Consider the following 23,992-nt stretch of genomic DNA (forward strand, 5'->3'; position numbering starts at 1 on the left):
ACACTGAGCAAAGGGTGGCTCAGCTACTCAAGGGGGTTTAAGGTTCAAACATTTTTCAAATAGGGACATGTAAGTTTGAAAATTTTCTCCCTTAAGAATAACTACTTTCTCTTATAAACAGCATTTTGTGTTGTCTTTGAGTAATATTTAAAAGGTCAGTAGTATGTATTTTCCAGACACATAGTGCCATTTTTGTCAGGTAAGGTGTTTTAGGCGAAGGCAAACCAAAAAATGAATGGAGGTGTGGAGTTCACAGTTCTTAAATTATGTAGCTTTCTGTGTACTTCTAAATCTGGTCCTTAGATGAATCTTCTTGGGTCTGCTACCGCCTCTAGTGGCGTGGGGTGGTAATATAAATACATCACAAAATCAGATTACCACAAAGTCTTTATCACTGACTATTAATTTCTGTATTACTGGAGTTGTAAAAGATAAATTCACTAATAAAACACCATACTTTCTCATGTTCTTAAGGATGTAGAGCTAAGTAAACGAGACTTTAAAGTGGTTCCAGTTTCACTTGATAGCCGACCTGTTGAAACTGAGGCAAATACTTTGGGTCATTCCTGAACATTCAGCTCAACTTTGCTGAAAACACTGACCATATTTTTAAGAAATGTTCTCAGAGACTCTACCTTTTAAGAAGACTTGGTGATCTTGGAGTTAGCCAATTAGAGATTATGTACAAGACAATGTTGAGTGTTTTAACTTTTGTCATAAGTTGTGTAAGATTTCTTCTTTGAAGAAAGGGTGGACACTTTAGTAGCTGTTAACGGTGTAATTTTGTGACGATTGGCTACCATTCACATTGTGTGTCCAAAGTGAAGCAGCGAGCCCTGCAGTTCTGGACAGAGATCTGAGGTGGGAGGGAGTCAAGTCTTCCCTTTAGTCAGCGGTGACCAATAGTGCTGACTAAAGATGAACGACATTTTACATTGTTCATCTTTAGGTCCCACCCCACTAATGTCATTTTTTAAAATAACTTTATTTTTGTTGATAAATTTAGGTTGAACAATACATAGAAATGATAAGAGACAGAAAAAACAGAACTGAAATCAAAAACTGCACACTAGGGGGAGTCTCTTAATTAAATAACACAGGGGGGATTTATATCCAAAATCAGTCCTGTAATGTTGATGGGACATTTGTCCATTTTTCCCATTTGTCCTGGCATTGCGCTTGCTGTGTCCTCAGTCTGTTAAAATCTCCATCTCAAACAATATGTTCACAGTCTGTAACTCTGGATCCATTTTGAATTCTTTGATGGCATTATCTCCCTCTACATATGAAGCGCTCCTCCTCCTCTCTTTAGCTTGCCTTGCATCGTGGGTCTTCTTTTGTTTGCCTGTCTTGGGTTTTGGACCAGGTACCACTCCAGAAATTAGGCCTTTCCCTGAAAGGTTGGTTTGTTTCTCCGCCTTTAGCAGCAGCACACCGCTAGCTCCCACTAGAACGACTGGTTCACGTTGTGCTTACACAACCGTGAATGAAAGACGCCTCCTAACTCTGATTGGCTGTTTTGGTTCGGGAGCTGTGTATTTTTCTAAATGTTATTAGGGGCACATGGAAGATGCAGAGGGACTTGATTTTTTTTTTCATCTTCTATTTTCAGGGTACAGTGAATTTTTTAACAGATATGAAAACAAAAGAGTTACATAGATTCTTTCACTTTCGTCCCAAAAGCCTATGAGGACAATGTTAAAACTATGGAGTTTTTAACATATTTGCATAAAAGAGTCGTAAAGAATCCTTACTATTCCAGTTGCATGTTCTGCTGATTTTGATTATCTAAGTAAAACAACAACAACAATAATAACAATCTATTTTATTTATAAGCACCTTTCAAGATTTTCAAGGTCACTTTACATTAATAAAATAAAAACAGCACATCATGAACAAAGGTTAAAAAGTGCTAGAAAGACATATAAAATATAAAACAAGTGTTTATGTTGTGACGGTGAAGTGGGATAAGCTAATCTGAACAGATGAGTTTTGTGAAGAGATTTGAAAATGTTCAGCGATGATGTTATTCAGAGATCCAGTTGGTGAGTAGACCCGGGTTGGACGGCCGGGGATGTGGCGAACAGAGAAGTGAGTCAAAAGAGGAACGAAGGATGTGAGACGGTGTTTAAATGTGAAAGAGACGAGTAACATAAGGATGGCTTTGAATGTTCAGACAATTTTGAACTCGGTGCAGAAATGGGTGAGAAGTCAGTGGAGTTGCTTGGGAGCAGGGTGGTGTGGGGGATGTAGCTTATCTAAAAACCCAGGGATGCTATTCAATAACAAGCATCAACTTTGTCATAGGTTCAGGAGCTAATGGGCAGACGTCATGCTCTCCTTGGTAAGAAATGAGCACAGGACTGATTTGGGCCCACACTGTTGCCCCTCCTGAGCTGTCCTCTGTGGGAAATTGCCAGGTAGTTGCCTGGGTGGGACAGAGAAGAGTAGGTGGTGTAGTGATTTTCTTCCACATTTTCCTTGAACAGACAGTTGTCAGAAAACGGCTCCTAGACAAAAAGAATAAATAAAGTAATCTTCTGTTATTTGACTTCATTTCAATGTATGAATATTAGAGTTCCTTTAGGGGGCAACATACTTTTACACTAAACTTGGCCTTTGCACTTAGCCCAGCTGAAGTTGTGCACATCCTTTATTTACCAAAAACCACACAAAGTGATAAAAACAATTTTGTTACAACATCCGCGGAAGAGCCGGCGGATCTTGTGTGCAACAAAGACTGAGGGGGGAGTCGATGCTCACATTGTTATTGCCAGATCAGAAAAGGTCAGCAGCGTCTTTACAGTGGCGTTTGAGCGATACAAACACCACTGTATCCATTACCCAGGATATATTCATATATTCTGGTATATAGAGATACGAATAGTCATTAACCAATAGTGCATATCCTCATAACGGGGAATATATAAACACAAGTTAACATGTTGTGTGCAGCAGACTGCGTACCTCTCCATATGCCAGTCCTTGCCCACTCATACACAGGTTCAAGCCACTCGTCAACCCTCTGATTCCCACCACTCCACGCCTCACAGCAAACACCTTCAGCCAGCCTGGAGGAGATGCAGACAGAGAGTGAATGTTCATGTGTTAAACTGACACTGTTCAAGTAACACTTGCAAAGAACAGGTTTTCCACTCTGACCGAACAAAGACTATAAGTTAATTGTGCAGTAAAATCTCGTTTGAAGTGCATCCAAAGTGTGGTAATCAATGATGAGACCTTTTTTATTATTATTTCTACCTTAAAAATCAGAAATGTGTGCTCTTTTCTTCATTCTCTCACATTCCCTGTGTGCTAAGCAAATATAGAATCATCAGTTTCCAAGCAATTATTCAATCTTGTTTAAACAATTTCTGAAGGATTTTAAGATTTCAGTGCTGACCAGGTTCTAATACTCTTTAAATCTAACTTCAAGTGTTCAAAGACCCATGCTACAGATTCCACTGTCATGCTTGATCAAACTCAATATAAGTCTGTGAAAAACTAAATACACCAAAAATATGCTTGATACACCCTGGTGGAAAAAATATATATTAAAGTATATTTTAAATGTGCAGTATTTTTCTGAAATACATTTTAGCACGTAGGTTCGATTCCAGCTTCCTCCTGCCTCATGTCGGTGCCTCTGGGCAAGGCACTTATGTATCGGTGTATAAATGTGTGAGCGTTTGATATATACTATATACGGGGTGTGTGTGTAAATATTCACTCATTTTGACTGAACTCACAGTAAGGAGTCGGTCTATGGACTCCCCCCACTGAGCCATTGGGCAGGATCTGAAGGTGGTAGCCAATTCCGGCCCGGCAGTAGAGCAGAAGCTGTTTGGCCACTTCATTGACTGGGCTGGAGCTTGATCCTTTATTGAAGAGAAATCACTGGCAATTTTCCCAAAGTATATTTTTTAAGATAAGCACAGAACACTCACAAAAACACATTGACAGATATCATGAAATTTTATTTCACACATAATTAGCTTGCCCTGTAATGGACTGGTGACTTCTTTAGGGTGTACCATGTCTTTTGCCAAGAGGAATCTGGCCCCTCATGACCCTGCATGGATAAATGTGGTGAGACACATGGAAATCTCCCCTCCATGTTAATGGCAGCCTGTGTCTTTGACAGTCTGGCCTGCAGTCCCCACAGGGACTGTCCTGGCACCATTCCTACCATTCCCTCTATGCTGCAGACTTCTCCATCAACTCCCCATGCTGTCACCTTCAGACGTCCTGTCTCATCGCAGGCACCTCAATGGTGCCGGTGAACATCCAGGGAGTGGACATAGAGATGGTGAACTCTTATAGGTACCTGCGTGCTCACCTGAATGATAAACTGGACTGGACTCACAACACTGGATCAGAGCAGACTCTACCTGTTCTACACTTGTTCTCATGTATTCCAGTAACTCCAGTGCAGGTGAGATGAATTTCCTAAGCTTCATTTGCTGCTGAAGTCCTCCTGTTCTGATCCAGCAGCTACAATAATCTTATCTATCTGACCGCCATTACTGTTGAATTTCAAGCTAAAACAAAAACAAGTTTAGACCATTTGACCTAGATTGGATATCAGACTAAATTTGACTTTGTAAATGGATCTCATGATCATCGAGTGTTTGTTTCAACTTATTATTCAGTATAGGGACAGAAAGTAATGTTAATGAGGTTTTCAAAATACATTTCTCAAAAATAGTAAATCTGTGATTATAATCACAGATTTTGGCAGTTTTGTTTATTTATAAAGGCTAAGTTGTATTTAATGCCTGAATGTTGTGTTTGTAAAATAAAAAGCAGCATATGACTAAAAATTTAATGTTTAATGTTCAAGATTTTTTGAAGCTACAACTATTGGTGTATCGTGAGTCACGCAACTTGTGGTGATGCGGTGAGAGAAGGAGTTAGCAGCGGTGGTTAGCAGCGGTGGTTAGCCACGCTAACCCGAAACGGCAGGACGCACAGCTTGAGTATTCCACACTTTAACTTTATTTCACTTCGTCCACGTAAAGCCAGGTCTCCACGGTACTAAACTTTTCTCATACATGAGTAAAGTAACGATAGTTTACCGCTCTGCACCTCATCACTACAACAACATGGAAGACGACTTCTTACTCTGCACAATAGTACAACAAAGGAAAAAGGGAATAGGCGCCCCCTTGTGGTGATACCTACTCATCTCTAGGAACCAAGCAACATAATGACTTACAAATTTCAGGTCATTAGGTAAAACTTTCCTTTTGCAAAACCCCCAACATGTTAAAAAAAAACTGTTTTATGATCATTTGTAAATTCTGAAGAGAGCAAACAGTTTCCATGAAGAAGAAACTGATGCTGATTATTAATCTCTCGCCATACTGACACAAACTATATTCATAAAACAACTGATCTCCAAATCAAACTGTTGGAATTGAAAAAACGTTTAAAGATAGCTGTATTAAAAATGTGGATACTTACAAAATAAAGGATTTTACTTACCTTTTCCTTTCAGCCTGGATGCCCTAAAGTGCAGCTTCCAGAGGCCCCGCAGGCGGGAACTTTGCTCTTCAGCCTCTTCTGACTTCTTTGCTCCCACTAGCTGACCATATACTGGCAACATCAAAAGCAACAGAAGGCCAGGCAGGACTGAGGTCATGTCCTCTGGGAACAGCAGCAAGCCTGGATACACAGTCCTGACTGTACATATGGAACCCTGAATGATGTCCTGTCGTCTTTTCCTCCGTTTATCAATGCCTATTTCTACTCCACTGCGCTTGCCGACAGGGACACGCCTAAGAGACAGCATGGTGATTATCAGGTCTATATCAGAAAGTCTAACAGCACATTTGAAACACGATTACTGAAGAGAGCACCATGTTGTTCTTTAGGACAGACAGATCAGCAAGTGTCAGATAGCTCAAGAGGTCCAGACTGCAGATTACTGCAGGAAGTGGACTAGAGAGAAAGATGGAAGCTGTCTGTTTAGCGTCACAATCAGAGAGATGATATAGCGAGCTGTGCTGCGGTGATATACAGCAAGTATAACTCAGGAAGACAAATATGATCACATGACAAGAAGCAACAACGCAGGGAAGAGTTGGAGCATAACTCTGACCTGGACAGGTTTGTTCTGTGAGAAGACTGCAGTTTATGGACCTGAACTGATGGGAAGAATGTTGTGGTGTTGTACAATAAAAAAATCAACCTTAAAATTATACAAAGAATAAAACAAGTATAAGATTATGGTATGAAAGACTAGGAAAATAAAAAAAGAGTTTCCAGTTGATTTTGTAATAATCTATTAGTCAGCTAAACGAGGCTGCAAGGGAAAACTAGAAACTTTTAAAGTGTTTGTGGATTTCAAAAAGAGCTTAAGTTCAGACTAACAGACTGGTTTCCACTGACTTTTGTACCATGGTTGAAATACGGAGCACCACACATTTAACAAATGGACTTTCAGACAAGACAATCTGTTGAATTTAAGAATGTTACTAAGTTATAAACAACTAAAATATATATATTGAAGGGCCTTTCTTGGATTATATGAGATGTGCATGTTGACCGTAACAGCAATGGATCTTTTGTCTATATTTATATTTTAAAAATAGAATACGTTTATCAAATTCTTAATATTTATCTGCACATACAACTATGAGTTGTAGTTTCAAAGGAAGTCATCTTCTACTTCCAGTTGTGTCTCAGTCTCTGTTTCTCATTGACTGTTGGCAACGCACCTTTTAACTTGGGATAGCAAATAATTTCATATTTCCCAGCAGGGTCTAGATTTGACCAAATAAAAATACAAATAAAAACTAAATTCAAACAACTGAGACTGGGCTGCTGACTTCAGTCTTCACCTCGTCTCACACTTGGATATTTTTGTATGAATTTGCCCTGGAAGTGGACGGAGTAAATCCAGATCTCAAGCTTCTTCTGATCATCCCTGTGGGTCAGCAGCCACGTTTGATCCCCAACAATGATCAATCTGCAGAGAGTATAGCTCCATTTAACAAATATTCCTACTTGTTTTCCTTGATTAGACACTTATTGTTATATACTTCGCCAAAGTCCCTGAACAAAGGAAGAGGTGCAAGTATTGGGACAGGACCAATCAGTAGAAGGATGTTGAGGCTGGAGCCAAGAAGACCATTTATGGACGTGGTGATAGTTGGTGTAAGGGGAAGAAAAGGGCTGCAGAGAACAGGGCTAAACGCAGACAGACGACTTGAAGGGAAAAGCCGAAGAAGAAGAAGAATATTTCACATTAATGTCAGAATGTTTACGTTTATCGATTTAGATTTTCTTTCCATTACTCACCTGGTGGAGATTGAAGATTGTACACATTCACAACCCGTCGGCTGTTCATTTCATAGACTCATCAATGACCACTTTCACTTTTGGGTATCAAGTTTTCCAGTATTTTATTGATCAACAGCTAGTTACAATAAACGGCGACAGCAGAATCTGAGGCACTAAAGCAGGAACAGACGTGTGTCAAAGACCTTTTGTTGGCTTTGGGAAAATGTACAGTATCACTATAGTGTTTAGTTCAGTCTTGTTATAATACACCAATAGATGGGCTAAACAGATGTCAACAAAGCATGCTGGTCATTTGTAATCTTTATGATCCAAAGGCCTCGATCCCATGAAAAAGTTCTAAAGCCAAATGACGCTCATGGTAAAATCTGCTGTGATTGGCACCCGTTAAGAAACCGGGTTCCTGGCCTGTGAAGCATAACAAACAACCAGGTTCTGTGATCCTTCAACCAACGTATATCGAAGCTTCAGGCCAGCTTAGGAAAACACGGAGCCAGCAGGAAGAACAAAGTTAGGAAGCTCCTTTTGCTCTCAGTTTGGACAGCAGCATCTCATTTTTACGGCACTCCTGGTGATAGAAAAAAACAAAACAGATTACTGAAAACTTTATAAAACTTAGCACACTTTGATCAGCCCAACTTCACTTTTTTCTTTCAGTTTTTTTTTTCTTTTCTTGAAGGAATACTCAGAGCAAATGCCTTAATGTTTTAAAGGCATGATTGAGATTTGTTCTGTATGCCGTAATTTATTTTTCTGTGCTACAAAGAAAAGCTTTTTGGATGCTGCGATTTGGGGCATCAATACAAAAAATTTCCAGTTTTGCAGCCTGCAAATGCATCAGTAAGAAGTATGTTCTTAGGTCGAGTACAGCTCCGGCTTCGGGACTTGGGCTTTGCTGAACAAACTGGAGTTATTCTGGAACAGCTTTAGCGAAAGCATCGCAAAGGCCTATTGGTTTTTTGTTTTTTTAAGAATTTCTTTTCATTTTTTTTCTTTTACCCCCCAGAAACACAATTTGGGGGCCTAAACGCGTTCGGAAGCTCACCAAACTTCACCAAAAAACGTTCCGCTGTGTGAAATCAAATGTTTTTAATGGAACCAAAAGTGGGAATGGCCAGACTGCACTACAGCGCCCCCTAACGTGAGAAAGGCCAAACCGTGCAATATGGAGATCTGGAACTTGGTATGCATGTAGATCCCAAAAAAACAAAAAAAGGAGGTTTGTCCTAAAATATACAGGGAGGTGGGCATTTAGGTTTACACACCTCAAACTTTAACAAACTCCTCCAAGGGATTTTCACTTATCTGCTTCATCTTTACTTTAGAGATGTAGTTTAAAGATATGTGAATATATAGAAGATTCACCGAATGCACCGTCTGTGTGGGATCGGCGTGAAAGTGTTGGGGACGTGGTGGTGACTGTGGGTCCCAGAGCGGCACTGAGCTGCTTGCAACTTTAATTCATTGCATTCAACAGTTTCTTAAAGACTTTCTTACCTCTTTAAAATCTTTAACGGTCTTGAAGTACAGCCTCTGCTTGTCAAGCAGCTCCAGGTATTCGTCATTCAACTGATCTCTTCTCATTTTGTTTTCCTGCTTCTTCTTCTCCATCTGAAACGGCAGACGGGCAGGAGAAGCGTCCGTTAGTGACGCAGCCCAGCAGATGGAGGGAATGTCTTACAACGCCAGTGACCCAGCTGCAGCAACACCTTGATGCGACTCTGTTTGATCCCCTCCACTATCTGCTCCATCTGTCGGAGGAACTGATCCCTGGCAGCTGCAGACGACATCGCTCTGGAAGAGAGCAGAGCCGTTTAAAACTCAGCAGACCAACAACCAGGGAGCATGAGAAACAAAAGCTGCACTCTCCTTCACATCAATAGGACAATGTAATTTTCAACAAGATATTTTTTTTTACTTACTGTTGAAAGTTGTCATGAATTGAATTCAGCAGATTTACCTAAATGAGATTATTATTCTTCAGCGATGTTTTGAACATGTTTACCTAATCACTGTTGCAGGCAGAATTCAATCCGAGATTAAAAGCGATTACCTCCTTCTCCAGGTAAACCTTCTTATCATCTAAGGTGTTATAGAGAGTGAAGAACTGCTTGGTCTCTTTGTGTGTGGCAGAAACTGGAAGACAAGATCAACAAACATGTTTCCAGGTCCACGCGAAGAAATGACGCAACACCGTCTGTAACTATACATCCGACGTAGAAGAGGAATCCACCTTGGCTGTAGAGTTCAATAAACCTCTTCTGGTACTGGGTCAGCTCCGCCCGGCTGGGCACCTCGTCGATCTTCCTCTGCAGGATCGCAATCTCACGGTTCCTGCGAGCCTGAGGAGAGCAAACGCAGTCCTGTGGAAGTTGGCTGACAGAAAAAATGTTTGCAATTTGTGTCTAAAGCTCGACTAAAGCTTAGTTGGCAGGTTGCTGGTTCGATTCCCGCTCCGCGGATGAAGAAGTGTCCTTGGCAAGGCCCTTCGTCCACCTTGCCTGCTGGTGGGGGTCAGAAGGCCCGGTCAGCACATGGCAGCCTCGCAGGCTGCAGCTGTGGCTGCTGTCCGGTAGCTTGCCACCATCGGCGTCTGACCGTGTGCGTGAATAACTAACTTTGGGGACCTCTGGGCGCTGTTCAAGTACGAGCCATTTACCAAAGCCTTGACCCATAACCACACATCAGCCTCGAAGGTCAGAAGTCCTTCTACTACCCTCCAGTTTTGGATGATTTGCTGCTATATCAGCTGTTGACTTTCTGACATAATGCCGTCATCAACTAATCGTTCTCTCTCTCCCCTGCTACTAATGTTTTACTTTCATCAACATCAAAAATAACCCTACATCACTCACACTGAGTTTTACGATCATCATTTAATTGCTCTGGTCCAACTAGATGCTCTGTAATTGTTGTTGGTTGGGGTCTCAATGTTCAAATGTATGTATGTTTCTAAAACTGCATTTTAAAACACAATAAGCTGTGAATGCGACGTCATTTCAGTCTGATGCTTTCCTGGTTTCTGTGTTGATGCCTTTCTCCTGAGTGTCCTTTTCTGCTTGGACTACAATTAGGCAGTGATCGAGGCTGTGATTGTGTGCTCATGTTTTTCGCCCAGCTCAGTGAGGACTGTTCCTTTGGGGACAATAATAAAGCTACTGATGGTGAGAACGCCGCTCTGTGTGTGATGCTAGAGCAGTGGTTACCATGAGCAGGCGGACTTTTTGCAGCTTCTCTCTGTCTGAATTGTACTGCTGGTCTATTAGCTGCCGCCTCTCCTGGGAAAAGAAAAGGTCTCATTTAACACTCTGGACTGACGTGGTTTTATAATAATTAACATAACACTACATTTATTAGTGCAGCTGGACATGCACCTGCTCCTCCTCGGTGTCCTGTCCCGACGCCGACTTCAGCTCTTCAATGTTCTGCTGCAGACGGACCATCTCCTCCTGTACATAACGCAGGTTTTAATTAAATAAAATCAAAACACGCTTTAAGACCGAGGGGAAACGAATCCCATCAGAACGGCTGGTTTATGTGCTCACTCTGCAGTGCGTCCGAAACTGCTGCTCTTGTTGCTTCAGGCTCTCATTCATCGTCACCAAAGCCCTGAGCTTCTCCATCAGACTGCCGACAAAAGTTACATCACTTCTGCCGCTAGTCAAGGGTCCTGTGCTCCAAACCTGCTATTAATTCAAGCCCTGCGTTGTAAAAATAAGACGGCTCACCCACTGTCTGCTTGCTCCTCCATCTGTTCCAGGGACTTCATCTCAGTCTCCAGTTTTACTGAGTGCTCTGTAGCCTTGGAACAGATTTAGAACAACATTTAGGTTTGCATTTTCAAAATTGGTGTTGGGGGGGGAAAAAAAAAAAAAAAAAAAAAAAACAACTACCTAGCTTTGACAAGGTAGGTTAAGGTCGAGCTTTTCTAATTTTGAAGTACGTTTGAGCGCAGCCCAAAAGCTCACACTGATTGTCGAGGCGCCATGGCACAAAACGTACATAACTATAAATACTTTTACACAAACATGTATGATAAACTCTCATTTATATACCAACCTATACTGATTAAATTCATACATTTACAGCATTACCATACCAAAAAAAAAAAAAAAAAAAAAACTATTTGAAATAAACTTAAATACATAAACTCAACATTTGAATACAAAAAACAAAACTTATTGTAAGGCAGAGATGTTTTAATTTTCACACCATCTTATCCTTTAATGATCACCCTTGTTTTTCAAAGTTTCGCTTTGAGTTTTGAGTTTATTGAAATGTTTATTTAAATGTATTAAAAAATTTTTTTACAACCATTAAAGTAGCTCTATAAGTTTGATCCATTTCTGACCGGGACACTAAACATGGCTGCATCCTGTATGAGGCGCAAAGCTGCAGTAATACAGATCGTTTCACAGCAAGTCAGTCACAATCACAGTACAATACGATCCCTGCTGGAAACCAGTTGTTACAAAACGAATAAAAACACATCTATCTGTAGTTACCCTGGGCGCTCACAGCAATAATCAGTTATCACCACTGATGCACAAACACAAAAGGAGAAATCTGGATGAAACTGGCCAGGAGTAGTTACCTCCAGCAGACTCCTCTTTGCCTCTTCGTTGCAGGCTTTCACCTCTGCATGCTTTACTTTGAGCTGTCAGGACAGAAAACATGTGAGTTTAGGTTCTTATGCAGTCTGCTCTCGACATACAGGGACTTATGTCGTCCGTAGCCATGGATACAGTTGTTGGGAGAAGAAAAGAAACTCTGCAGAACTTAAAATACATCAGCATAAAGTGCACTCCTTACTTAAATACTGCACAGAGTTTGCAACCGATTCTGTGAACCCAGTAGAATAAAACTTAAAAAAAAACAACAAAAAAACAACCTAATAGTACAAATTTTCAAATGACGAACTCAAACCCAAATAGAGAAAGTTGAGCAGCCCAGAGGTTAGAGCTTCCACTACCGATCTCGGTTCCTTTGCCGCACGACTTTCCCTTCCTGTCAAATTACTGTTAGATTAAGACCACCAACTGTTTTCTGGTTTTTTATTTTTAAAGGTGGCCGGCTCTAGTTTACAGCAGAAAGATGCTGTAAGCCTGTGCTCTCTGTGAGCAGGTTGCAGTAACTTCCCTGGCTGGGATCTACATCAGAAACACACAGTTTGCATTTGAAATGCCCTGACGTGCAGCACTGACCTCCTTCAGCTGCTCGGCTTTCTGTCGGATCTGTTTGTCCAGTGAGGCGACGGCCCGGCGGTGCTGCTGCACTGGACCGTAGCGCTCTGACCGCTCCTCTGAAGAACGCTCCAACTGCTGCGAGGTGAAAGACGACATATGAGCACAAAACGTGGCCATCTCCTGCATCGCTACGTCTTGTTCCATAGAGCCGGTAATAGAAACAGACTGCTGGCTGTGTGCAACATGGGTGTGATGCTTTGCTGACCTTTCCAGCGTACTCCGAGGCAATCAGTTTGATCTCCTCAGATTGGAGTCCAACTATCTGACCCACAGCGCTCGCAGTCAGCTTCCCCTGCACCAAAACAAGCACAAAGCACAGCAGCTCACCCCAAGTGTCTTCTTATTTCAAACTGACTCGATGAAAAGACCTGATCTGCTGAACCTTTCTGGCCGCAGCTGAATAACACATCCTCTTTGGTTGTGGTATTAGATAGTGAGGAATTTAAATTATTTTGCATGGGAGCACAAGCCAGGTTTTGCAAGGCACTTCCAACAAGTCTTGGCGCTGTTCAGTTTTCAAACTAAACCAAATGTTTTGAGAAAGACAAAATATCCAGAGTTGTGACAAGTGAAACGTCAGCTGCTACTTCAGCCTGAATCCCTCACGTTTCTCCAAGGTTTTACATTTGTTTTGTCTGAAAGTTGCCCTCATGTGTCCTTTCCTCTTTTTTATTTCATTCCCCTTTTATTATTTAGAGACTGTGGAGTGCTCACTATTTAGACCAATATTGTACTTCTTTGATTAATTTTTAGATTATTACACAGAGAAACTCCTGTCACTACAACCAGAAAAGGAATTAGAACAAACTTAGAATCCAGAAAAAAAATCTTCCAGAACAGGAACATTTAGTTTTTATTATTACTTAGAAACTGTGGAGTTCTCATTACTTTTACAAATTTAGAGCAGACTTAGAAAGTCCAGAGAATACTTATACTTATTTAGCAGAACAGGGATTAGAACAAACCAAGAATCCAGAAAACTACGACGTTTTAGACTCCTATTCCTTCGACCCAGAAAAGGAATTAGACCAGAGGACTTAGCAACCCTGAAACACCAAGTTTACATACTTTAGATCAACATTATATTATTTTTCTTCTTTTGCTCTTTCCTTTGGTTTGTTATTTTGTTTGGATTTCCTTTTAATTCCTGTAAAGCACTTTGTGTTGCCCTGTTGCTGAAAATGTGCTATAGAAATAAAATTACCTTTACATGCAGAAAATAAAGAAAAATAATGTTCCTGTTAGAACACTGTGATATATTTTTTTGGGCACATCACCCACCATTACAAAAAATATGCTTGTGTGACCAAAGAAAAGTAAAAATCTGCTGAACTAACCCAGGTTTCTAAAAGGTGGAGTCGCTGCCAAACAGATGGCATTTCTAAGCATTTAATGGAAGCAACGTGTTTGTTGAAGAAGGTCAGTAGCCTTAACCACGGCCTTCCTCAGCAAAGGTAACGTCCCCGAGACACGGCTGTCGTCCCGATGGACCGACTCTGTGCGTAGATCTCCAGAGGTTTCTGTCACGACAGTCTGACGCCAGAGGAGGAAATGGCCTGATGACTTTTACCAAAGACAAAAGAGAAATCCTACAGCTACTAAAATCTGACGCTACTCTGTTTTTGTGTACATTTAGTGAAGAAGGAAGTAGCGCCAAGTGTCTTGGTCAGAGGATTTTGTGTCGTTTCCTTCAGTGGTTCTTGGTGCAGCGCCACCACAGGCGAGGAGGGGAACAGGTTGCTTAAAGGGTTTGGACAGTTTGGCACTGCAGTGTGAAAGTGAACCACAGCAGCTGAAAATGAAACAAAGGTTGTAGACAAGTTCTGCATCCGAGTTGTGAAACCTGTTGGTACCAAATGTACCAACAAGCTTTGGTACATTCGGCGATTACATTACAGCAATTCTATTAACAGATCTTTAGCCAAGTCAGAGGCTTCTGTGCATACTTATTGTTTTTAAGTTAATCTTTTGGGTTTCTTAAACCATGATTAACCAAAAATAGAACATAAATAGATAAGCAAGTGCAATAATTATATTTCTAGCATTGCTGTTGATAAATTATGCCACAGGTGAGCATGGAGTGAGTCTGTATGGGTTTCACTTGCTTAAATACATGACTTGTCAGTGACACAGAGGTGCAGCTGCACTTGGATGGAGTGATCACCTCTTCTGCTGCCTGCAGCTTGTCTTCTTCCAGCACGTCTGACATGCTGGCAGGCATCGCCTGAGGCCCGCTGACCTGACCCTCATCGTCCTACAAATGGAAAAGAAAATGCACTGATGAACATCCACTGAACATCCAAAACAAAAACTATCATCCCATGTAAATGTTCCTTCAAATTATCTACATGGCACAAACTAATCAGCTGCAGAAGATGTAGGCGCAAAATATTTCAATTGACAAAATAACTCGAGCCGACACAAGCTTTTCACGTGTTTATTAAGCCAACAAGCAACATGATCCTCATGCTCACCTTGTTTTGTTTACACTGCTTATTTAGTCCATATCTCCTGGAGACAGAAAGAAATGCACTTAGTCGATGCTTGCAATGTCAAAACTCTGACGTTAAAACAAAACCTCACAAGAACAACAGGTACAAATCAACACTGAGGCCAAACTGTTCACATCTAAGCTCAAGTCCATGCTTAAACATGGAGACCTTCTCACACACACACACACGCACACGCACACACACACACACACACACACACACACACACACACGTCTCCACAGCTGTTATCAGAGGCATGCAGAGGAGGATGCTCACACAGGTCCAGTACTCACAGCATAGCTTCACACATTCTACGTTCAGAGATGGATGGATGAAGGAAGAATGTGACCAGAAAAAGAGAATGTGCATATTTAAGAAACTGCACAGTAACATGTACATTAAAAGAGTTAGACAACACGCCGCGTTAGATCCTGGACTAAGGGATGTTACATTTTAACTCCACCACATGACCCGTTACAACAACAGAACCCAGTTTATTAAGGTTTTATTGGCTGCAGTCGCCTTTATTTGATAGTGAATTTACAGGTAAATCATTATTATTAATCTTAATTTCTATATATTGATTTCAACACTTTAAGAGCTTACTGTTGAACCTTTAGCTCTGTTGCTGCTGTTGCAGCTGAACTGAAGGACAAACCATTTGTCCATTTCTGCTATCAGGTTCGCCACAGTATTTCAGTTTGGGGTGGGCATAAAAAAAAAAAGTATGTTCCCAAGAGGGAGCAAAGATACTTCAGAACCATCGCATTAATGTATGGATACGCTGGTACAGTAAGCTAAGAGCTGTAAGCTATGAGCATCATATCTAACCAGCTGCGTGGCCAGAGCAGGTAACCTGACAAACACTGAGCCAATATGAGCTTTATAAACATGCAATGAAATGCTGTGGAATAAAATGCAAAGATAATGATATATAGTTGTAAAAATCAAAAGAAACTGCGGTATTTTTCTTTCTGGTCATGAACTCTCAGTTCCATGTCAGAATGTTTTCAGACGCCGTTTTCTCCTGTGGTAACGGGGTCAAACGCCATTTTGTGACGTGATGAGGTTTAGTCAAAACATGACCGAATAAGGCTGAGTGCACAGAAGCAAAGGGAATGGTGAGCATTTCAGCAATTTATCTGCAATTTTGGAGGAAGAAGGTGGATGGAGCAATGAAGAAGAGGGAGCTGGTTCTGATGAAGGACTGCAGAGCCACACAGTTCAGGAAGCAGCGACGACGCCAACATTTCTGGGAAGGAAGGGCTGGACAAATACTCCCTCTCCCTTTTCATTATTATGGTTAAAGATGCAGTATGTAACTTTTATATGCATTTTGTTACACATATTTGTTTAAACTGTCAACTGTGATGTTGTGACAGTTTAGTATGAGAGAAACTAAACTGTGGGGGGGAAAAGCCAGCTCTTCTCCCAGTGCCAACTAGAAACAACCAATCAGAGGCAGGAGGCGGGTCTTAGAGCTGTCAAACATCCCTTTGTGTGGGCTGCTCACACTCTGCCCCTCTCTGCTGCGCTGCAGCTAATAGAGCCTGTCATCAATGCTCAGGCTAGTTAGCATAGCCAACAATGACAGCGGCTGAACAGGTTTCCTGGAACATGGTAAGTTGTTTCTCTGCCGTTTTTTTTATTTTTTAATTTTAACCCTCTTGGAACTTTTGTGCAACAGTCTGCAGTGAAATAACAGAGTAAAGACGATGGAGTGGGAAACCGTCTGTTCTCTGTACTCGTTTTGTCCACTAGATGTTTTTCCTTTTTGGAATGAGATGCTGTACAGTAGTACAGCTTTGACATTTATGGGACAATTTCTGAACAGCAAAGACTAACTAATACATTCCTGTGTTTTACCTGTAAAAGGTGAGCTGCACGTTTTGTGTTGTAGTAGAACGCTATGACTCAACAGCTTGGCCGCACGGCGGCCTGGAGGGAAATATTACCTGCCATACTCCAGCAGAGTAAAGTGGATCCTGGACTCCTCATCCAGGAGGACTTCTGCGTCTTTCTGTCTCCTGTACTTCCTCTCAGGTTTGTACACTTCCTGAAAAACACCAGAGCTCATTCACATCCCATCCAACCAACTGCAACCAACTGATCTGCTTGTAGTTTGAAACCATGAGAGACACCAAGCATTTCATTTTGCGTCGGTCGCATTGCGGCTGCTCACCAATACGTCCAGAACGGCCTTCACAGCTTTGTCTTTCCTCTGGAGGAGTTCTTCATCCTAGACCAGAGTTTCAAAATACAAGAACTAAATAGATGAAAGTACATATATAAGATGGAAAGTAACATTTAATAGTGAGAAATTCAAAATTGTAGATTCTAAATTAGACTGGAATATACGTCTTTATTTCAATTTGTCAAAAGACTAAACAGTTATTGAAATAGCTTCATTTTATTTTTCAAACGAGTTGATGTTCAGTCAGAAAGTAAAAGAGAAATAGTGACAGGTAAGATGCTGACTTGAAGGTGTAACGTGCCACATTACAACTCTAGAATAACCCTGCTGAGGCTGGCAGCAGGTTGGAGTAGCTCTGCTTTCTTTGGGATTTTTTCAGTTTTTTCAAATATTAATTTCCGCTTTTTTTTGTAAGAAAGTAGCTTTTTTTGGACGGCTACTCCTTCTTGTTCTGGATTCTGTGTGGTTGGAGTGATTTTTGGCAATATCTTTGTATTTTTGCTATTTTGTTCTGATGCGTAACCATAGCAACAGGCTGGTTTACAACAGGGAGCAGCTGATCAGCATCAGAAAAGCTGAAATAATACCACAGCTGAAGCCAGAAATCCCAGAGGAGTTGAAAAAGGAGGGATTGTGGATGCAGAGCAGCAAAGAGGAGGAAGTTCAAACCATCTCTACAATCTCACGTTGTAATGGGGAAAGTGAGATCATTAGCTAACCAGATGCATGAACTTCAAGCCCAGTCAAGGACTCAGCAACGTAACGAATGCAGCATAATGAGTGTTGCTGAGACGTGACTGCAGGGTTGTATCCCCGACACCAACATGTCTCCGCCAGGCTTCCTAACTGTACAAGCAGACGGAGATTTAAAGAGCAGCAGGAAAAGAAAAGGAGGTGGATTAACAGCTTTGTGAACAACAGATGGTGTCACCCAGGACATGTTACTGTTCAAACCATCAGTTTGAATAGTCCAGACATTGAACTATTGGCAGTAAGTTCCTGTCCACACCAAGAGAGTTCACCAGTGTTATTATGGCAACTGTTTACTTTCTGTCCTTAGCCGTTACCGATAAAGCACTTTCAGCACTTTGCATATTGACGGCAGAGAAATGCCACACAGCTAGAAAATATTGCTACTGACAAATGAGAGTTTGTTGCAGAACCCACCATCTGCAAACTGCACGATCTAAGAACATCGGTTCTAAACGTGTGCTCGTACCTCGGGGAAGGCATGGCTCTTCTGGAACTGAGAAATGGAATAGGCTCTCACATAATCTCCCATCTCTTCTCTCGTCTCTATGGCTCGCTTCACCAGCCACTGAAACAACAACAAATGTCTCATGCAAGACAAGAACAAGCCGAGTGCCATGGAGAGTGGACAGCGTCAAATTACAACAAGTAGTAATGAACCTTGGTTATGAACTTATTAATCAGTCATTAATCTTTTAAAACGGGAAATAACTAGTGAAGTAAGTTATTAAAGATATAATTAAGAAGATGATGGACAATAACTTTGGATCTAGTGTTCCCTTGCCCGGACGCGGGTCACCAGGGCCCCACTCTAGGTGGGGCACGTTGGCGAGCGCCTGGTGGCCCCATGGAGCCCGGCTGGGCTCAGCCCGAAGAGGAGACATGGGTCCTCCGCTTACGAGTTCTGTTGTTTGTGTTTAAAAGCTGAAGTCACCTGAACTGTCACCGTTTAGTCCAAGTGTTGGTAAGTTAATGAATCATGGCAGATATCGATGTATGGACCGCTGATGTAGCAGACTTCCTTCAAATTAAATGAAGTGGTGCCACCTGAACACGCCCTCAAACCGTCTGTCATGAGAAACTTACGTGGCTTTGAACACAGTGCAGCTCAAGTAGCTTTAATGTTTCCTAGTAAGCAAAGTTAAGTGAATGGTGACTGAATTATAGTAAAAACTATCATAGTTTTGCCGTTTTAAAAATGTCTAATGGAAGTATGCGTCTTACTTGTATCACTGGGAAAATGTGAATAAAATCCAAGCCTTGGATCTGATGGGGTTCCAGGCGATGAGGACACTTCATCTTTGGTAAAACAGAAACTATTTTCTCTGTCAGGGCTCTGAAGAAACAGACAAGAATAATAAAAAATAGAACATTCATCAACAATAACCAAACAAACATTTCTCCTGTTAACATAGTGTTACACATTTATAGCTTCTGAAATTGTAAACACAGAAATACCGGATTTTTAAATTTTGTAGGTCTTTTGGTACTTTAGTTGCACAAAAGTGAGAATCTGACACACAATAAAATAAAATAAAACAAGTAATGCAATATCTGTCACTGTGAAAAGATTGCAATTATGCAGGAGGAGCATAAATCTGAAAATATGGATATCAGTTAAAAGCAGTATCGTCAGGCAAAATTACAAAAACATGGGGCAACCGGTAATATAGCATTTTGAATCCAGAAATGCTGCCCTGGGCCTCACACTACAATGTAAACAAAATGATTTCAGAAGGGCCCTTTATTTGTCCAGAGGAAAAAGGACAGGTGCCACCATGCAGTGTCCATCTGTGCATGTCTCTTGAGTTGAATATTGATGCTCATGTTAAATGCCTCCCTAAGTCTGACACGTTTCCAGGAAAGGCTGGAAGCCAGTTATGATCTTGGCGTGTCACCAAAACAAAAACCCAGGCAGGAAACAGGCTGTAATAAACACTATGAGTGTGACTGACAGCACAAAGGTCAAAGGTTGACATGAACATAAATATATAAGACAGAAATAATTCTTACTAACTGAAGCTCTTCATCTTCTTTCTCAACACACTGAAATCACAATAACCCTTCAATGTCCCACAGTTGGTGTCACAGTGCTGTTCATCACATCTCACAGCGATCACAAACATTACCTATATGGCTGTCCTCATCAAAACCAGCAGCTGTAATTTGTTGTATGTACAGCATTTTTATCCATGATGGTTAAAGGACAGTATCAAATATATAAGGAACAAAAAATATAAACGCTCCATGTCAACATGGAGAGGTCACTACAATGTCCCTTCAATAAAGGCAATTCTGCAGCATTCAAGTACGGTGTCCTACATGTTTCCAAAAAGTCCTGCCTGAAACACTCACATTTGCAAGTTTGGCAGAAATGGCTCAGAAGATTTCATGAACACTGCCATCATATATCACTTACATTTTCTGTCCAATGGTGGAGTTTTCCTGGAAGAGTAGATCGACATCTATGTCAAAGTTACATGTGGTTATGCACCAGGTCATTCCACCAACAACCTGTGGAAAAGCAAAGCAAAAACAAGCTCAGAGAGATGCAATGATAAAGTAAAGCCTGGTGGCCCGCCAGGCTTAAAATACACTGGGAGAACACTGCTAAAAAAAAACCCAACAAAAATCAAAAGGTATGAGGCAACATTTATGCTAAACTAATGTAATAATGATTACATAGTGAATAAAAGTTAGAAAAGAAACACACCAAGTTGATGTTTTATGTTGTAGCATTGTCTGTGGATTCCCAAAGCAGCCCCCACCCCGTATCTAATTCTGTTTGTGGGGGACATGCCATGAAAAGATTTAGGAACCCTTGTTCTGGATTATTCTGCAATCATTCAATAATATCTTAAACCATTTTTTTTTTTTAGCTCCAAAACTGGAACACTTCAACCATGGTCTAGGTCAGAAGTTCCCAAACTGAAGCAGAAGACCAAAGTCTAACTCTCCCTATTGAAATCCACAGGGGGGCCCAGAAAGTGTTTGGAAACCACTGGTCTAGATTATTCAATACCAAAAGCAGAATACTGAGAGACAGCAAGCTCCGCTGAGAATGTTTAAACTTATTTTGTTAAACCTTTATTAGACAGCAATGCAAATTACACTTTGTGTGTGGCATTTTTTTCAAAAGTAAAAAAAGAAAAACAAAATACAAATCACTAACACGGCCCATTATACACTCCTCAAAAAAATAAAGGGAACATGTAAACGACACAATATAACTCCAATTAAATCAAACTTCTGTGAAATCAAACTAGACATTTTTTATGCTGCTGTGTAAATGGAACAGACAATTGAAAGGATTGACCAACATAAGAGAAATTTGCCCTTTCTTTCATCTTGACAGAGCTAACAGAAACCAAACCGTTTATAGATTTGCATCACAGAAAATTCATTTATCAAACATCAGTTTTCTCAGCTTTATTTCAAATCATCTTTTATATCTGGTAATAAATGGTGGCGCTACTAATATTTTTGTGACAGATTTCTGCTCGTCCTGCGTTGGGATAGAATGGTTTTCTGGACATAACTCAATGTATCAAACAAATAGGCGCTGTCCAATCCAGTAATGCATATCAATTAGCAGCAGAATGAAAGACATAAAAATAATTAACTATACCATATTAAGAATTTATATTTAATCCTCAGCGCTACATGAAGCTCATTTTGAAACAATGCAAGTTAAAACCAAGATTTTGCAACAAGTAAATTAAGTCCAATGTTGGGTCTACAGAATGATGTTGCCACCCCTGAAAAATCCTTGCCCCCCTCTCAGCACCCCTTAGATATTTTTTTCTAGATCCGCCCCTGCTTGGGGGTAATTAGATGAAGCACCTTATCAAATGGAGACAGGCCTTTGATGCGGGCCCGGAAGTAACCCGCAGCCAGCAGCAGCTCCAAGATTTCTGCCAGCTTCACGGTTTGTTCCTCATCCTCTCTGCTCTCCACCTGAATAACACAAGTGACCACAATCAGAATCAGTTAGCTGTGTGTTAGCAGAGACTAGCCCCAGTTTTATCCTCGTCCAGCTTTCATTCGGTCCGGTTCTGTAGTTTAAGCTGAACCCGTCTGGGTTCTGAACGCTACCTGGATCAGCTGGCCTTCCTGGTCGTACTCTGCTCCAACCTTAGACCCTGCTCTCACTCTGAGGAAGACAGACGCAGTCGCCGCCATGATGAAAGAAATGCGATGCTGTGTCACATGACTACATCACATGATTGAAATATTGGATGCTCTTCTTCTTGTCCCGTAGACATGCAGCGTTTTGGTGTTCTACCGCCACCAACTGGAATGATTAGGATACCAACCTGCAATTACTCAAACTATTAATTTAGTCTTCTTAAGGTTGTGTTGTGGTCAAAACCTTGATTCTCACTTGTTTATCTTCTCCAGAACTATAAAACATCCAGATATTTTTTATTATTATTATTTTTCAACCAACTTAATATTTTTTTTAATAAAATACAATTGTAAACATACGAAAATTAAACATGAGAGGCATTCTGTTCACATTTAACAAGTCCATCTGAATGAGTAGAATAGAATAAACTGAGTACAATAAAGAATGGAATATAATAGAAACATCTTCTATTCACACTGGGGAAATTTATGTGCCATCATCAACTTACAGGTAAATAAAATGCATACTCACAAAAGGTAAAATAATGTAAACACTGAAAAATAAGAATAAGAAGGGTAAATTCACACCATTTAAATATGTTGTAGTTATTAAAAGCATACTCAGAGTAAAAGAAATGTCAGCCCAGTTTGAAAAACGTACAAAACGTCTGCATAAAAACAGCACCTTATGTGTACAGGCAAAGAAGACACCCATAAGTGTTTTTCCACTCCAGGCGTCCGATCCCAATCATCATCGGTTCTGATGATGTCACATACATAACGAGTCCACAACATCTTAAAATTGTAAGTCTTTCTTTTTCTTTGCCGTTTTTCTGAACTCTCTACTACTTTCTCTGTTTCATTGCTCTATTTTGTAGGTTTCTGTAAAGTGCAGTGAACGGAAATGTTCTGTCGTTGATCCTCCCTGTTCTTAGGACGGAGAAATGTCAGTAATACTGGCATACTGTAACATTTCATAAAAGCAATACTCTGTCCTTGGTGAAATATTTTTCACATTTCCTCTAAATGGACTGAACTTATATAGCACTTTATCCACCCATTTGAAATCTCTTTCAAAGCGAATACACACATATCTGTGGCATGGGGTGATTTAACACCAAACTGGTTATCTGAAGTAAGCAGAAAATGTTCAGTCATACTCAATATAATCCTCTCCATAACCTTGGATAGTACACTGGCTAACGCTATGGGCCGATAATTATCCCTGTTGTTTATTATGCCAGCTTATATTAGTGCCTTTATAATAGGCACTAATATAACAGCTAAAAGTGAATCAGACGAAATGCCATGGACTAAAAACCCAGTAAAACACAGAGCAAACAAAGGAAAGAGTTTTCTGCTTGAATATTTCCAGTCCTCTGCAGACAGCTCATCCATACCACCTGCCGGGGAACTTTTAACGCAGTTAAATAGTTCATAATAATGCTTCTGCCACATCTGAGCAATTTCCTCTGCTCCGTTTACGCCGTCGATATTTATTGGCAGACCTGTTTTATCATTATTCATATTCTTTATTTCCTTCCAGAAATCATGTGTGCAGTTGTTTTGCATTTTTCTTGTAAGTAAATTATACTTCATTGTATCCTCATTTCTTTTAATAAAACCTAGGTCATATTTAAAATGTGCATTTGCCCGTTTCTTCTACTCCAAAAGAAGAGCATGCTTCTGTCAACCACAGCATGAAGCTCCTTCACCCGCTCATTCCATCCAAGTAGCTAAAACTGTACTTCATTAGCAATTATGATAAACCAAATGTTTCACTGGAGCGTACTGTGATCACAGCACTACTGCAGTGTTTCTCCACTACTGTTTAAAATCCATCCATCTATATGGCGCCCCCCAGAGGGCAGCAGCTC

General features: G+C 40.7%; 2 protein-coding genes across 3 annotated transcripts; both read right to left on the bottom strand.

Annotated features, from left to right (window-relative positions):
- Window positions 1–1,811: 1,811 nt before the first annotated feature.
- On the bottom strand, window positions 1,812–5,644 carry fgf9 (fibroblast growth factor 9). The gene is made up of 4 exons (XM_088012664.1): window positions 5,484–5,644; window positions 3,750–3,865; window positions 2,968–3,071; window positions 1,812–2,510 (listed from the first exon to the last, which is right to left on the bottom strand). Exons 1-4 carry the CDS (start codon window positions 5,642–5,644, stop codon window positions 2,331–2,333), a joined length of 561 nt encoding a protein of 186 aa, XP_087868790.1. The 3' UTR covers window positions 1,812–2,330.
- A 1,748-nt stretch (window positions 5,645–7,392) lies between these two features.
- On the bottom strand, window positions 7,393–22,209 carry ccdc93 (CCC complex scaffolding subunit CCDC93). Of its 2 annotated transcripts, none has more exons than XM_014968370.2 (22): window positions 22,083–22,209; window positions 21,831–21,944; window positions 20,407–20,501; window positions 19,212–19,323; window positions 18,457–18,555; window positions 17,226–17,282; window positions 16,999–17,099; window positions 15,026–15,059; window positions 14,716–14,805; window positions 12,757–12,843; window positions 12,510–12,626; window positions 11,900–11,962; window positions 11,034–11,107; window positions 10,851–10,932; window positions 10,680–10,754; window positions 10,512–10,583; window positions 9,539–9,647; window positions 9,359–9,441; window positions 9,228–9,265; window positions 9,015–9,099; window positions 8,803–8,916; window positions 7,393–7,873 (listed from the first exon to the last, which is right to left on the bottom strand). In XM_014968370.2, exons 1-22 carry the CDS (start codon window positions 22,167–22,169, stop codon window positions 7,817–7,819), a joined length of 1,845 nt encoding a protein of 614 aa, XP_014823856.1. In that variant the 5' UTR covers window positions 22,170–22,209; the 3' UTR covers window positions 7,393–7,816. The 2 variants fall into 2 exon arrangements, with proteins under 2 accessions (XP_014823856.1, XP_014823855.1); XM_014968369.2 differs by having other exon boundaries at window positions 15,026–15,062.
- Between the last annotated feature and the right edge of the window lie 1,783 nt (window positions 22,210–23,992).

This window comes from Poecilia mexicana, unplaced genomic scaffold, assembly GCF_051168715.1.
Source record: "Poecilia mexicana isolate PSO_F unplaced genomic scaffold, ASM5116871v1 scaffold_2, whole genome shotgun sequence".
In the NCBI taxonomy this organism is placed as follows: Eukaryota; Metazoa; Chordata; class Actinopteri; order Cyprinodontiformes; family Poeciliidae; genus Poecilia; species Poecilia mexicana.